This window comes from Gekko japonicus, unplaced genomic scaffold (assembly GCF_001447785.1).
Source record: "Gekko japonicus isolate JY-2015 unplaced genomic scaffold, Gekko_japonicus_V1.1 scaffold2354, whole genome shotgun sequence".
In the NCBI taxonomy this organism is placed as follows: Eukaryota; Metazoa; Chordata; class Lepidosauria; order Squamata; family Gekkonidae; genus Gekko; species Gekko japonicus.
This window is the reverse complement of record NW_015165314.1, coordinates 96,003-111,090: the sequence shown is the minus strand read 5'-3', so window position 1 is coordinate 111,090 and position 15,088 is coordinate 96,003. Positions and strand designations below refer to the sequence as shown.

At 54.3% G+C, this 15,088-nt stretch overlaps 2 protein-coding genes across 4 annotated transcripts in view; both read left to right on the top strand.

Annotated features, from left to right (window-relative positions):
* SYMPK (symplekin) overlaps nt 1-11,734 on the top strand; it is a 39,508-nt gene extending 27,774 nt beyond the window's left edge. For all 3 annotated transcript variants that reach the window (XM_015410493.1, XM_015410495.1, XM_015410494.1), the window contains 7 exons: nt 1,425-1,515; nt 1,722-1,823; nt 3,359-3,546; nt 5,514-5,690; nt 7,064-7,207; nt 8,691-9,017; nt 11,445-11,734. In XM_015410493.1, coding sequence (XP_015265979.1) covers nt 1,425-1,515; nt 1,722-1,823; nt 3,359-3,546; nt 5,514-5,690; nt 7,064-7,207; nt 8,691-9,017; nt 11,445-11,681 — 1,266 coding nt within the window. In that variant the 3' untranslated portion in view covers nt 11,682-11,734. The remainder of the gene's footprint in view (nt 1-1,424; nt 1,516-1,721; nt 1,824-3,358; nt 3,547-5,513; nt 5,691-7,063; nt 7,208-8,690; nt 9,018-11,444) is intronic.
* A 1,717-nt stretch (nt 11,735-13,451) lies between these two features.
* The window catches only part of DMWD (dystrophia myotonica, WD repeat containing), a 10,290-nt gene continuing 8,653 nt past the window's right edge, over nt 13,452-15,088 (top strand). The window contains exon 1 of the mRNA XM_015410488.1: nt 13,452-13,460. Within this exon, the coding sequence (XP_015265974.1) occupies nt 13,452-13,460 (9 nt within the window). The remainder of the gene's footprint in view (nt 13,461-15,088) is intronic.

Sequence of the window (15,088 nt, the reverse complement as noted above, 5' to 3'; positions counted from 1 at the left end):
CAGGGGGGGGGCTCTGCAACTTACCTGGCTGCTTCTTGCTCCTCGTGGCCCAACTGTTGCATGTGCCCGCCCCCTGGGCTCCTTACTGTGGGAGCTCCGCTCCGCTCCTGTGCGATCCCGCAGGAAATGACCCCTGCTTTTAGGTATTATACAGCATTGGCCAGTGTGCTGACTGCTGAGGCCCATAGTGTGTCTAGGAGAGACTGAAAAAGTCGAGAGGGTGGCGCTGCGTGAAAGGGCAGCCCAAGATTGGCTGCCGCTCCTTTTAGAGGTGGCTTTAATTTTTTTCTTCAAGTTCCAAAAAGATTTTATCAAAGTCAAAGACATCGTACAGAATATAAGCACAAGAGAAGAGGTCACGAAAGCATGTAACCTGTAGCCATCACACGATAAAAGCCAATCTATACAGCCTGAAACTACGAAACAGTTCGAAAAAGTCAGTCTGTCGAGAACGAAATACAATGACCTTAACGAATAAATGCGCCGAACGTGTCCGTGCGTTGGTTGTCGGCCGGACAAAGCGCCTGGAGCTCTGATCCGCAAAAGGAATCCCAACGGAAAGCCGGAACCAAGGGTGTGCTAGAAGTGGAGCCATGTGTGGTAACTCACATGGGAGGGGAGAAGGTCTTGTTCCAGAGGGGGCTTTAATAAGCGGTCCAGAGAGAGGCTTTGTTTGAAGGCCGGGGGGGGCGCCCCGTGGAGCAAGGCTGTCTCTTCCTGGGGAAACGGGGACAGCAGGGAAACAGGTTGCTGTCAAACCAATCTAAACAGCTAGGTTCGAGTCCGGGAGCGGCCGAGAGCAGTGTTCCCTCTAAGCTGAGTTAGTGTGAGCCAGCTCACAGTTTTTTTAGCCTCCGGCTCACACATTTTTGGCTTAGCTCAGGAAGGATGGGGCTCCAGAGCAGACTAATTTATACAGTAGCCAAACCGCTTGCTCACAAGTTTAATGCCAGTAGCTTCCAAAGTAGAATTTTTGCTCTCAAGTTTCCACAGCTTAGAGGGAACATTGGCCGAGAGACCGACTAGATTTTCGAGGTATGAATTTTCGAGAGTCCTTTGACTCTCGAAAATTCATACCTCGAAAATCTCGTCGGTCTCTGGGGGGGCTCCCGGACTCGAACCTAGCTGTCCTACTGGAGTAGAAAAGAACAAGGGTCCAGGAGCCACCTTAAAGTCTCACAAAATATGTGGCGAGGGAGGAGCTTTCGTGAGTCACCGCTGACTTCAGATATCTGAAGACCTCCCGAAAGCTCCTCCCCTGCCACATATTTTGTCAGTCTTTAAGGTGGCTCCTGGACTCTTGTTCTTCTCTGGTGCTCCAGACAGAGTACCCCCGGCTACCCCTGTCGTTCGACTGCAGACCGACAGAACTACCCCGACAAATCAAACAGATCTTTGAGTTTCCTCCCTGTCCCTCCCTGCAGAAAGAAGTGATCCAGGCTCTTCCAAAGCTCATCAAACTGAATCCCATCGTCGTGAAAGAGGTCTTCAACCGCCTGTTGGGAACACAGCACGGTAGGGGGGAGGCCACACTGCAAGCAGAAAACCCCAGGTTGTGCCCGGCAGACCTCCTCAGAGAGGGGATCGCAAGCCGGGTTGAGAGAAAGGTGGGGGGGAGAGACTGGTTTCGGAGGAGACTGGTTGAACGGTTGGGCCCGTCCCCTTAAGAGGCTAGGCGCACCTTGCGGCCGCCCACGCTGACGCTTCTCCCTTGCCGACAGGTGAAGGCAACTCGGCGGTTTCCCCGCTGAACCCCGGAGAGCTGCTGATCGCCCTTCACAACATCGATTCCACCAAGTGTGACATGAAGTCCATCATCAAAGGTAAGGCTTCCAGGAAGGTAGCGTGCCTCTCGCTTAGCCGCTCACAGGCAGCACACGGATGCTACAAAGAGTTCCCCGCACAGAGATTCCGGACGCTGGGGGTTATCCTCCACAGAACGGAATCCGTTGGCCTGCTTAGCATCCCGTTCTGTCGAGTGTCCAGCATTGCTGGCTTCCTTGGCTGCAGATATTGTATTCCTCCGCTCGTGTCGGGGGCCCCCCCCCAAATCGACATCCATGGAAGAAGTTTTTCAGCGGGCGGGCAGTTGTCGTTTGAGGGATGGCACAGGGGTTAGACCAGGGGTGGCCAAACTTGTTTAACGTCAGAGCCACACAGAATAAGCATCAGATGTTTGAGACCTGCAACACATGGACAAATAACACGTGTTTTTATTGAAAAATATGCGGATTTGCGTTCAATTAACATAAAACAAGACTGCCAGAAATAAAAACACAAGGGATAAAAACAGATATTGATGTTATCTGTCCAAAGATATTTGTAGGCTTGGGGAAGGGGGCTTTGAGAACACATTTAGAGTTAAAGTTTCTTTCTTTCTACCTCACAGCCGGTGTCCGTTGTGGGGAGGGGAAGGGAAAGGCGTTTGTAAGCCACTCTGAGACTCCACGTGAAGGACGGGGTATAAACCCAGCCTCTTTTTCTCTTCTCTGCTCCCCCCCACCTCAAGCCTACCCAGCAGTCATTTCGTAGAAAAAGAGCTGCAGGAGCTCATTAGCATGTATAATAGGCTATTAGCATAACAGCTCATTAGCATATGCCATGCCCCCTGATATCAACCAAAAGTGGTGTCAGAAGGGGAGGGCAAAAAGGGGGGGAGGCATCTTCAAAAGCCTTCCCTTCCTTTCCCTTCCCCAGCTGGCCTGCCAAGGCAGACTGGGGGGGGGGAGCGAAGAGAGAAGGGGTTTAAAGTTTAAATCCCTTCTCTCTTCGCGTCCCCCCCCCCAGCCCGCCTGCCAACTTTAAACCCCTTCTCTCTGGAGTCGTGCTCTGGGGTCCATAGAATACAATGGAGAAATCGTGCTGCTGCTGCGACACGACTCTAAAGAGAAGGCGCTTGGGGGTGGGGCTTGCCGCCACCACCATTTGTCCCCACTCCTGGGCTCCCGGAGCAGCACTCCGGCGCGCTCCGGGCCCAAACGACCCCTGACCCTACCCAGGGAGGGGAACACTGGCTGGGGAAGGGAAGACCGATCAGGGAAGCACGCCTCTCCTTCGCTTCCCCAGCCGCCCTGCCGGGAGCCACACAATATGTGTGAAAGAGCCGCACGTGGGTCCCGAGCCACAGTCTGGCCACCCCTGGCTTAGAGGGAGCATCGGTTAGAGTTCTGGACTTTGGTTCCTTCCTCGTACGCACATTCGCTCGGGACAATAACTGAAGTCTTTTTTCTCCCCCTCAACCTGCCGGTGACTTGGGAGATTCCTCTCAGGTGTCTCTTTCCCATCTCATGGCCGTTGCTTTTAGGGGGGGGGGCAATCTGGGCCGTCAGCCAACCCTCCCCTCTTTCCCCGTCCGCAGCCACCAACCTGTGCTTTGCCGAGCGCAACGTCTACACCTCGGAGGTCCTGGCGGTGGTGATGCAGCAGCTGATGGAGCAGAACCCGCTGCCCATGCTCCTCATGCGGACCGTGATCCAGTCGCTGACCATGTACCCGCGCCTCGGTGGCTTCGTCATGAACATCCTGTCCCGCCTCATCTTGAAGCAGGTGGGGGGAGGGCGCCGGACGGGGCCCCGTTTGCTTTCCGTCCACCGGGCACACGGTTCCCCTGGCACATCAGAGATGAGCCTTCTTGAGCCAAGCTGATACTCTTCCAGAAAAGGGATGCCTTGCCAGATAGAACGGGGCGGCTGTCTTCTGTCTCCTCGGCAGCCGAAACGCTTGTCTGCAGCGAGTGGGAGGTGTGGGTTGCTGCCCGAGAACGGACGGGTGTGTCGAGTTCCGGTAGCTTTTTAAAAACGGTCGGGCAAATTCCGTCTGTTGTGTTTTAACCCCGCCCTTCCCCGGAGGTGCCGCCAGTTTGCCGTTCCTGCATTTTATCTCCACGGCAACCATGCTAGGTTGCAATTGGCCCACAGTCCCCTAGAAAGCGGGACAGTTGGGCGGGGATTTAAGTTGGGCCTCTGCAGTTTATGGCTTGCCCCGCTGACGGCTCTGATTTCAGACAGGAAGTCTGTCAGTGGCCGTTAGTCTCAACAAGAAAGGCAGACAATGAAGGACATCAACGAAATAGCGTTGACAAGCACTGCTCCCTCTAAGCGGAGTTAGTGTGAGCCAGCTCACAGGTTTTTAGCCTCCGGCTCACACATTTACCCAGCTTCTTCCTGCCTAGTGATCACCTGGAGGGAATTCTTTCTCGTCCCAGGCGATTATCAATTTAACGCATGTATTAAGGGGTGAGGAGCTACCCCCAGTGCTCCCTCTAAGCGGAGTTAGTGTGAGCCAGCTCACAGGTTTTTAGTCTCCGACTAACTTACCCAACTTCTTCCTGCCTGGTGATCACCTGGAGGGAATTCTTTCTCGTCCCAGGCGATTATCAATTTAACGCATGTATTAAGGGGTGAGGAGCTACCCCCAGTGCTCCCTCTAAGCGGAGTTAGTGTGAGCCAGCTCACAGGTTTTTAGTCTCCGACTAACTTACCAAACTTCTTCCTGCCTGGTGGTCGCCTGGAGGGAGTTCTTGCACGCCCCAGGTGCGATTATCAATTTAACCGCATGCATTAAGGGGTGGAGAGCTACCCCCAGTGTTCCCTCTAAGCTGAGTTAGTCTGAGCCAGCTCACAGGTTTTTAGCCTCCGGCTCACACATTTCTGTCTCCGATCAGGAAGGAGGGCTCCAGAGCAAACTAATTTATGCAGCGGCCAAATCAGTCGCTCACAACATTAATGCCAGTCGCTCGCAAAGTAGGATTTTTGCTCACAAGACTCCACAGCTTAGAGGGAGCATGACAAGTGACTAGAGCCTCCATGTTCAGCAGCTGCCTACCTTTGAGTACCAAACACAGGGCTGTTTCCTTGGCCGTCCACTGCTGGGAAGGTCCCCCTGGACTAGACAGGCTTCGGACTAACCTCGCAAGAGGCAGCTCTCGCTTTGGGGTGGTGGGCGGGCTGGGAAAGGGAAAGCCGTGGATAAATCAATCCACCGAATATATAGACTTTGCCCCGTGGGCAGAACGGGATCAACGTGACCGGCACATGGACGGAATTTTTTTTTGGCCTCAAGGGAAGATTGGTCGCGCTCGCTGTGGCACATGCCGACCCACGCAGGTGCTGACTTTTGGAAGATGGTGGCTGGGGAAGGGACACTTTTAAGAAAATCAACCGGGCCATCTGGCACCTGAGGCACTCCATGAACTCAGGCCCGTAGCCTGGATTTTTTATAAGGGGGGGATTTAAATTCCTTAAGGGGCACTGGCTAATCGAATTAAGGAACAGCCGGCTCCTTCCCTGCCTCTGCCACCACTGGGGGGCCCCTGGACTGGATGGGAAGTAGGGGGGCCTTGCCAGTAAGTCGGGGGGCCTAGCCCCGGAATGCCCCGCTGTAGCTACAGGCCTGCAGGAACTGCTAGTTAAGAGCTGTATTGTGCAAGTCAGAGGATTCATAGTCCTTACAAATGGCCCTTCGAGGCGGGCCGGTTTCCGTTCCACTTTCCTCCTCTGCTTCCCTCCCCCCAGGTGTGGAAGTACCCCAAGGTGTGGGAGGGCTTCATCAAGTGCTGCCAGCGGACCAAGCCCCAGTCCTTCCAGGTCATCCTCCAGTTGCCCCCCCAGCAGCTGAACGCCGTCTTTGAGAAATGCCCGGAGCTGCGGGAGCCCCTGCTGGCCCACGTCCGCTCCTTCACCCCGCACCAGGTACGGGCCAGAACCGCGGCCGGAACCGCTGAACGCGGGGTCCTCCGGGGCGCAGAGCGGGAGGAGGCTTGAAGGCACCCTGGTTAGCGCTTGGACAGGAGGCCACTAAGGAAGGACCGGGGTCGCGACGCAGCAGCAGACCTCGGAAGGTCTCTTGCCTTGAAAACCGGACCGGTGGGTGGCTGTAAGTCGGCTGCGAATTGACGGCATTTTCCACCATCACTGCTCAAGGAGAGTGTCTCGAGTAGATTGGAGGGGAGGGGTTTAAGAAGGAGAGGAATTGAATTGCAGACCAGAACCACTACTTGGAGCCAGGTTGGTGTAGTGGTTAAGAGCGCGGACTCTAATCTGGGAGAACCGGGTTTGATTCCCCACTTCTCCGTGTGCAGCTGCTGGTGTGACCTTGGGTCAGTCACAAGTTCTCTCGGAGCTGTTCTCTCAAGGGCTGTTCTCTAGAGAGCTCTCTCAGCCCCACCTACCTCACACAGGGTGTCTGTTGTGGGGAGGGGAGAGGAAAGGAGGTTGTAAGCCACTCTGAGACTCCCTCAGGTAGTGAAGTGCAGGGTATAAATCCAATCTCTTCTCTTCTTCTTGCCGAGCGCAAGGAGAAAAAGAGTAGATTTTTATACCCTGCTTTGGTCTACCAGAAGGAGTCTCAAAATGGCTTACAATCGCCTTCCCTTCCTCTCCCCATAACAGGCACCTTGTGAGGTAGGTGAAAGAGCTCTCTCAGCCCCACCTGCCTCACAGGGTGTCTGTTGTGTGGAGGGGAAGGCAAAAGAGGTTGTAAGCCGCTCTGAGACTCCTTCGGGCAGTGAAGGGTGGGGTATAAATCCAATCTCTTCTCCTTCTTCTCTACCTTGGGTCCCAAAGCATCTTACAATCGCCTTCCCTTCCTCTCCCCACGACAGGCAGCTTGTAAAGTAGGTGGGGCGGAGAGAGCTCTGAGAGAATCGTGACTGGCCCAAGGTCGCCCAGCAGGCTTCGTGTGGAGGAGGAATGGGGATTGTAGAGGGGGAGGGGACTCTAATCTGGGAGAGCCGGGTTTGATTCCCCACTCCTCACTTGCAGCTGCTGGTGTGACCTTGGGTCAGTCACAAGTTATTTCAGAGCTGTTCTCTCAAGGGCAGTTCTCGAAAGAGCTCTCTCAGCCCCACCTACCTCCCAGGGTGTCTGTAGTGGGGAGGGGAAGGGAAAGGAGTTTGTAAGCCACTCTGAGACTCCCTTGTGTAGTGAAGGGTGGGGTATAGATCCAATCTCTGCTTCTGCTTCTTCCACTCTTAACCACTACCCCGCGCTGGCTGTAGGCACCCCTTGCAGCAGCGCTGACCTCTGTATAACAAGGCCTCTGCCCTCTGCTTCTCCTCCCCCAGCAAGCCCACATCCCCAACTCCACCATGGCCATCCTGGAGGCCAGCGGCAAGCAAGACCTGGAAGGGAAAGACCCTCAGCTGCTGGAGGAAGGGCGGGGCACGGCTGTGCCCAGGAGCAGCAAGGCGCCGAGGAGAGAGAGAGAGGTCGGTCGGAGCACGAGACGGGGGCCTCTGGCACCACTGCAATGAATGCATGCAGGGTTGTTGTTTTTTGGGGGGTGGTGGTGGTGCTGGAAATACGAGGGGAGAAGGATCGCTGGGAGGGTGTGGGGGGGTCTTCCAGCCCAAACTTTGCAAATGGGAGTTTCTGTAAAGAGAGTGGCGAGGATGATCGGGGGTCTGGAGACCGAGCCCTGCGAGGAAAGGCTGAGGGCCCTGGGAACGTTTAGTTCGGAGGAGACTGAGGGGGGCATGATTGCTCTCTTTAAATATTTGAAAGGCTGTCATTTGGAGGAAGGCCAGGAGCTGTTCCAGTTGGCAGCAGAGGGCAGGACCCGAAGCAACGGGTTTAAATTACGTGCAGAAAGGCATCGGCTGGATATTAGGAAACACTTCTTCGCGGTCAGAGTGGTTCCAAGGTGGAATTAGCTGCCAAGGGAGGTGGGGAGCTCCCCTTTGCCCGCAGCTTTAAAGAAGAGGCTGGACGAATATTTGTCAGAAATACTCTAGGCTGGTCCTGCATGCGGCAGGGGGTCAGACTAGACGATCTGGATGGCCCCTTCCAACTCTAGGATTCTATGATAAAATGCAGCGACTCTTGTTTTTTGGAAACACACGGCTTCTGTGCGGTTGCAAAATTTGGTGGGCGGGCAGGGCGAGGCCGGACTTTGGAGGCCTGGCATGGGTGCCAGTCACAGGAGATGCAGTTTCTTTGCAATAGCCATAAGTCCTGGGAAACTCACTCCAACAAAGTCGTCTAGTCAGACTGGCAGCGGCTCTCCAGGGTCTCAGGCGGAGGTCTTTCCCATCCCCTCCTGCCTGGTCCTTTTAACTGGAGATGCCGGCAATTGAACCTGGGACGTTCTGCCTGCTAAGCAGATGTTCTCCTTCCACTGAACCACGACCCCACTTCATAGCTCTCCAGGGTCTTAGGCAGAGGTCTTTCCCATCCCCTCCCCTCCTGCCTGGTCCTTTTACCTGGAGATGCCGGGGATTGAACCTGGGACCTTCCACTGAGCTAAAGCCCCTCTTCATGGCTCTCCAGGGTCTCAGGCGGAGGCCTTTCCCATCCCCTCCTGCCTGGTCCTTTTACCTGGAGATGCCGGGGATTGAACCTGGGACCTTCCACTGAGCTAAAGCCCCTCTTCATGGCTCTCCAGGGTCTCAGGCGGAGGCCTTTCCCATCCCCTCCTGCCTGGTCCTTTTACCTGGAGATGCCGGGGATTGAACCTGGGACCTTCCACTGAGCTAAAGCCCCTCTTCATGGCTCTCCAGGGTCTCAGGCGGAGGCCTTTCCCATCCCCTCCTGCCTGGTCCTTTTACCTGGAGATGCCGGGGATTGAACCTGGGTCCTTCTGCATGCCAAGCAGAGGCTCTACCACTGAAGGCCCAGCTCCTCACAAGTCAGGCACTGGCCCTCAGTAGGCCCGAACCAGGTAGTGACTGGGGTGTGTGTGTCTTTCTGCAGGCCCCTTCTCTCCCCGCCCAGGAGGACGTGGAGCCCCTCCCCCTCCTGCCCCGGGTGTCGCAGGACCTCATTGCCCTGCGCCTGGCCCAGGAGAAGGCCCTCAAGCGCCAGCTGGAGGAGGAGCAGAAATTGAAGCAGCAGCTGCAGCAGCCCCCCCGCCCGGCGGCCCCGCCCACCCCGCTCCCCCCCGCCGAGGGCTCCGTGGACGAGGACGTGCCGGAGGCGGAGACGCCCACCATCTTCATCAGCGTGCCGGAGGAAGAGGAGAGCTTCGGGGCAGAGAGCTCCCTGCTGGATTCCAGCCTGGAGGGGCCCTGGCCCGCCAAGGTAACAGCGCTCGGGGGGGGGGGGCTGCCTCCTTCCAGCCGCCAGTCCGAGGGGACGTGGCAGTCCTCCCTCTGAGCTGAGTGAGCGTGAGCCAACTCAGAAAGTTTTTTAGCCTCCGGCTCACCCGTTTTGGCCTTAGCTTCAGGGAGGAGGGCTCCTGGGCAGCAGACTGATTTATTTTTTATTTCATTTATTTTTATTTTATTTACATTGGACTTAATATACCGCCCATGACCCCTAATGGGTCTCAGAGTGGTTTACAGTATACTGCTACTAGTGTAGTAGTGGTTCACCTACCTAGGGCCACAATTTCACAAGGGGGGGGGGGACTACCTACCGACACACTGTTGGCGGCACGTTCTTCTTCCGGCGGGCTACGGGTGTTATTCTGGGGTCTTCTGGTTAACTGGCGACCACCTCCGGCAGGCTTGATGTTTCCTTCTGCGCGTGACTGCTCTTCCGGCTGCAGCTTCCGGCTTACGTCCTTCCGGCTCCTGCCGTGCAGCCAAATCGCTCGCTCGCAGCTTTAATGTAGGATTTTGGCTCACGGGACTCCGCAGCTCAGGGAGAGCATTGGGCATCAGTCCCCTCCCCGCCCACCTGCATTAGTATCAAGGCTTCAGTTTTTTGGTTTGGGGTGTTCCCTGCCGTGCATGCCAGGTTCAAATGGGCTGGCTCGGAGAGTCAGGTAAATACCCGGGCCGGTTGCCTTCCGGCCGAGCTGCCAGTGATTAGAACTTGAAAGGCAGATCTTGAAAGGCCAGAGGATAAGAATCATTGTGGCATGGTGTGGTTACCAGGGCTTTTTGGGTAGAAAAAGCCCAGCAGGAACTCATTAGCATAATAGGCCACACCCAACAGCAGAGTCATTAGCCTGTTAGGCCACACCCCTGACAGCGCAGCTCCCTCCCAGGATCGGCATCCCCAGGTGTCCCGCGACTTGTGGGGAACTTGGGGGGGGGGGGAAGCTGTAGGCGTGGCCAGCTCAGAAGTCAGCCGGAACACTGTTCCGATGTGTTCCTGCCCCAAAATAGCCCTGGTGGTTACAAATATGGCATGTGAGCTCTTCCAAGCTCCCACAGCCAAACCTGCCACACAGACTTTCGAGTATAAAATAGGCCACAGGAAGAGATCAGTGTGTGCCACCTTAACCTCCTTGGAGGGAGATTTTAAACCCTTTGCTTGTCTCCTGGAGGCTAAAAGGTGGTCGACAAAAATGGACCCTCCATTCTGTTACCGATGCTAAAGGACTTTCGTTCCAGCCGACACTGGAGAATTAAATGCCCACCTCCCGTGATCCAGTGGGCTTTACAACCGTATCAGCATTTGAATACATGGCGTATAGGCATGTTTTTACGTATTTGCAGTCCAGTAGCCCTAGAGATGAGTAAGATTTCTGTGGAATGCCATAGTTAGAGCTCTATCCAATCAAAACTTTGTCAGAGATTGGACTCTGGAAAGCGCAAACCTTGAAGATCTTGGTAGGTCTCTAAAAAGGTGCTACCGGACTTTAAACGAGCTGTTAATAGATGTTAAGAACATAAGAAAAGCCAATGTTGGATCAGGCCAGTGGCCCATCCAGTCTAACACTCTGTGTCACACAGTGGCCAAAAACACCAGGTGCCATCAGGAGGTCCAGCAGTGGGGCCAGGACACTAGAAGCCCTCCCACTGTTGCCTCCCCCCCAAGCACCAAGAATACAGAGCATCCCTTGCCCCAGACCGAGAGTTCCTATCTATACCTTGTGGCTAATAGCCACTGATGGACCTCCGTTCCATATAAGAACATAACAGAAGCCAATGTTGGATCAGGCCAATGGCCCATCCAGTCCAAAACTCTGTGTCACACAGTGGCCAAAAATACCAGGTGCCCTCAGGAGGTCCAGCAGTGGGGCCAGGACATTAGAAACCCTTCCACAGTTGCCCCCCCCCAAGCACCAAGAATACAGAGCATCACTTTCCCCAGACATAAGGACATAAGAGAAGGCAATGTTGGATCAGGCCAATGGCTGATCCAGTCCAACACTCTGTGTCACACAGTGGCCAGAAACACCAGGTGCCGTCAGGAGGTCCACCAGGGGGGCCAGGACACTAGAAGCCCTCACACTGTTGCCCCCCCCCCAAGCACCAAGAATACAGAGCATCCCTTGCCCCAGACGGAGAGTTCCTATCTATACCTTGTGGCTAATAGCCACTGATGGGCCTCTGCTCCATACGTTTATCCAATTCCCTTGTTAAAACCTTCTTATAGATGCTGATGTGTAGACTCGCCACTCTTGACCATTACGTTTCTTTTTCTGTTCGGATCAGTTTTAAAAAAACCAGAGGGGTAGATGCATCTCGGAACAGAGTTGCCCGGTGTGAGGATGTGGCCGCATTCGCACCGGTCGTTTCTACCCTCCTGTCTCGTCCCCGGTTTCTCCCTTAGGAGCTGCAGAGCAAGGAAGGCGGGACTAGCAGCAGCAGCTCCGACGAGGGGTCCGCCAGCAAGCCAGTCCCGGCCAAGCAGGGAACCCCGTCTCCAGAGGAGCCAGCGATGGAGACGAAGACGGCTGACCCGAGCTCACCCACCCCGGAGGAGAAGGAGGAGGAGAAGGAGGAGGAGCAGCCACTGCCGCCACTGCCACAGCCCACTGTAGAGCAAGACAAGAAAGCCGAGAGCTGATGCTTCAGTCGAGCGAAGGCCCCAAAGAAGCATGGGCCGGAGAGAGACTTTGGAAGATGGGGGGTGGGGAGGAAGGGGGTTGGAGTCAGAAAGAGAAAATTACAGTTGAAAGAGAAAATATAAGTTTCAGGTTTCTCAATAAAGAATCCTAGAGCCTCTTGGCCGGTCCTTCTGTTCCGATCCTTTTCGTTCTGACCCCTGCTCGCCTCCTAACCTTGGTTTGGGAGCAGAACTTAATTTCCCCAAGATTTCTATAGAGCACAGCGGGGCATTGACCTTACGGCTAGTGCTGAGGTGCTGAAATCAGCCTATACAGAGGTTTGTGTTCTTAAGAGCGTCAGAGGAGCCCTGCTGGATCAGACCAGTGAGGGTCCATCTAGTCCGGCATCCTGTCTCACACAGGGGCCAACCAGTTCCTCTGGAGGTCCAACAGCAGGGCAGAGAGGCCGAGGCCTTCATAAGAACATCAGACCAGTGGCCCATCCAGTCCAGCATCCTGTCTCACCCAGTGGCCAGCTAGTTTCATTCTGGAGAGCCAACAACAGGGCAGAGAGGCCGAGGCCTTCATAGGAACATCCGAAGAGCCCTGCTGGATCAGACCAGTGAGGGTCCATCCCTGATGTTGCCTCCTGACTCTGGGATTCATAGGTTTGGTGCCTCTGAATGTGGCGGTTCCCTTTAGTAGCCACTGATAGACCTCTCCTCCATGAATCCCCTTTTCAAGCTGTTCGCTCCTGTGGCCATCACTACATCCTCTGGCAGCGAATTCCACATTTGAATCACTCTCTGTGTAAAGTAGTATTTCCTTTTGTCCGTCCCGAACCTACTGCCCATCAGCTTCCATTGGATCTCCCAGGTTCTAGTGCTTAACTTACTCCGCTGTACAAAGGGGAGTTGCTGCTGCACATTCTCATTGTAGCCGTTCCCAAGTATTTTTAAGCTGAAAGCCAGGCTTGGGTTTAGTAGCATGGACATAAGAAATATTTACGGGGTGTGTAGAAAGGAGCAAGTGTCTAGTAGTGCCTTAAAGAGTAACAAAACGTGTGGCAGGTTAGGCGCTTTCGTGAGTCACTGCTCACCTCTACAGTACTCTTTTCTGTTGCTCTAGACAGGCTAACGCGGCTACCCATCTTGAGCTATCTTTATGGGGTGGGGGTGGGTAGATTATGCAAGTACTTTGAATTGGGAAAGAAGCTCCCAGCGCATTCTGACACAGCCTCACAGCCCCCTTCCTTTTAGCCTCAAATACTGACATTTCCACCCCTCCATTTCACCCAGTGTGGTGCAGTAGTAAAGCATGTCCGGCGTCACACACCCTAAGTAATCCACTTTTAATGCACATTCCAGCTGGATTTTGCTAGTTCAGTAAAATCCAGTTGGAAAGGGGACTATTTAGAGTGTGTGATCGCGCCCAAAGATGCTGAACTCATTTGTTACGAGGGCCAGATCTGACATAAATCTCAGTTTGTCGGGCCGGCCGTGTGGGCCATAAAACGTAATGCCAGTGTAGGACAAGGGAAAAATGAATTGTGATTTCTGAATCTGGGTTCTGACATTTCCCCTGACATGTTTATATGCTGACAGCTGTCACTGTGCCTTCAAAAGTTTAATCATAATGGAGCCAGATCTCGGTATGTACCCTAGAATCTTCTGATTAGAGAAACTTACTGCAGAATATATATTTTATAACTGCATGTTTTGTATAAGAAGCCATATTAAGCCACAAGTATTATTAGAAGCCTCCGTAGATGGAATTAGGATGCAATAGAAATGGACTGCGTAAGTTGCAAGGACGCCGAGGACGAAGTTTAATGTGATCCACAGCCCTTATCAGCTAGCTCTCCGTATGGAGGTCAGAAAGGAACCCAGTGTTCTCTAATGTTCCCATTGTCCTGGGGAACAGATAAACAAATGCAATCACTGGCAATACATGACCAGTATAAGGAGAGACCAATAGTAAGGTTTAAAGTCAAATGATGCTTTGTATGATGTTAACTGCCTGGTACCAATTAAAAAGGTAAATCCGACTCTAGGGTTGCGATGCTCATCTCCGTTTCAAAGCTGAAGAGCCAGTGCTGTCCGAAGACATTTCCGTGGTCATGTGGCTGGCATGACTAAACACCAAGGCACACGGAAACAATTAGAGACCCTTTAATGTGTAAACCATAAGTGATGTCATTTGGGGTATAAGACCTTCTGCCCTTCCTGGTTATGGGAGAATACAGCTTTGGGATTGCTGAAGTGTTAAAGGTACTCAGCCCTGTATTCCCCGTTTCAATGCATTAAACAGATATTCCTCTAACTCGTTGGACTCTGACTGCATACTTCCAATTCGGCAACGGGAACACGCAGGCAGATTTGTGTTTCACCAGGAACCAGGGATAGAAACTTTATAAAAGGACACAGGCCAACCCAATTAGCAATATTAATTTTTACTCAAAATACAACCATGCTTAAAGCATTAACACAGTATTTCCTCGAAGTAGTTCCCTGAAGCCTGCCCTCACACTTCCACCGCCCTACACATTAGCACTGGGGCACTATACGGGGACATAATGCCCAGCCTTCTGTCATCTGACAATAAAGGTAATGACCAGTTGCTTGCAGGCCAGATAAGGGCCCCGGACGGGCTGCTTTCGGCCCGCGTGCTGTATGTTTGACACTCCCGGACTAGGATCTGGCAGACCTGGAATAGAATCCCCATTTGTGCCACGGAAGCCCGCTGGGTGACCTTGGGCCAGTCACACACTCTCACCCTAACCTATCTCACAGGGCTGTTGTGAGGATGAAACGGTGGAGAAGACCGCCCAGAGCGTCCTTAAACTTGGAAAGAACACTGCTCAAGGCGCAAGATGAGCCACCAGACCGGAGAGCAGGAGGTGGCTAAGTAGGCCCAGGGTCCAGATCCCCACTGGGTGGCCTGGGCTTAGCCTCCTTCCATTCCATGTGACTTACCTCGCAGGGTTGTTGTGTGGATGCAATGGAGGCTTGGTGGTCTCCCCCCTCCCCCATTGTCCCAGGCTAGGTTTTCCAGCTCTGGGTTGGGAAATGCCTGGAGGTTTCGGGAGTGGAGCCTCAGGTGGCTATTTTCTCCAGGGGAACTGATCGCGGTCGCCTGGAGATCGGCGGTTAACAGCAGGCGATCTCCAGGTGCCTCCTGGAGGTTGGCAACGCATCCCGCTCAGCGATAAGGGCTGGATCTTCCACGCAGTCCACAATCCCCCCCACGCGCACACACACAAACACTCTCAATCCCCCTTTCCCAAGGGCCCTTCCCCCCCCTCTGCGCCGCCGGGCCTACCTCACGGGGCTGTTGTGAGGCGCAGAAGGGCGGGACCGCGCCGGTGCCTCCGAACGCCTCACTGGAACGGCGCGGCGCGGCGCGGCGCGGCGCGGCGGGGCGGGGC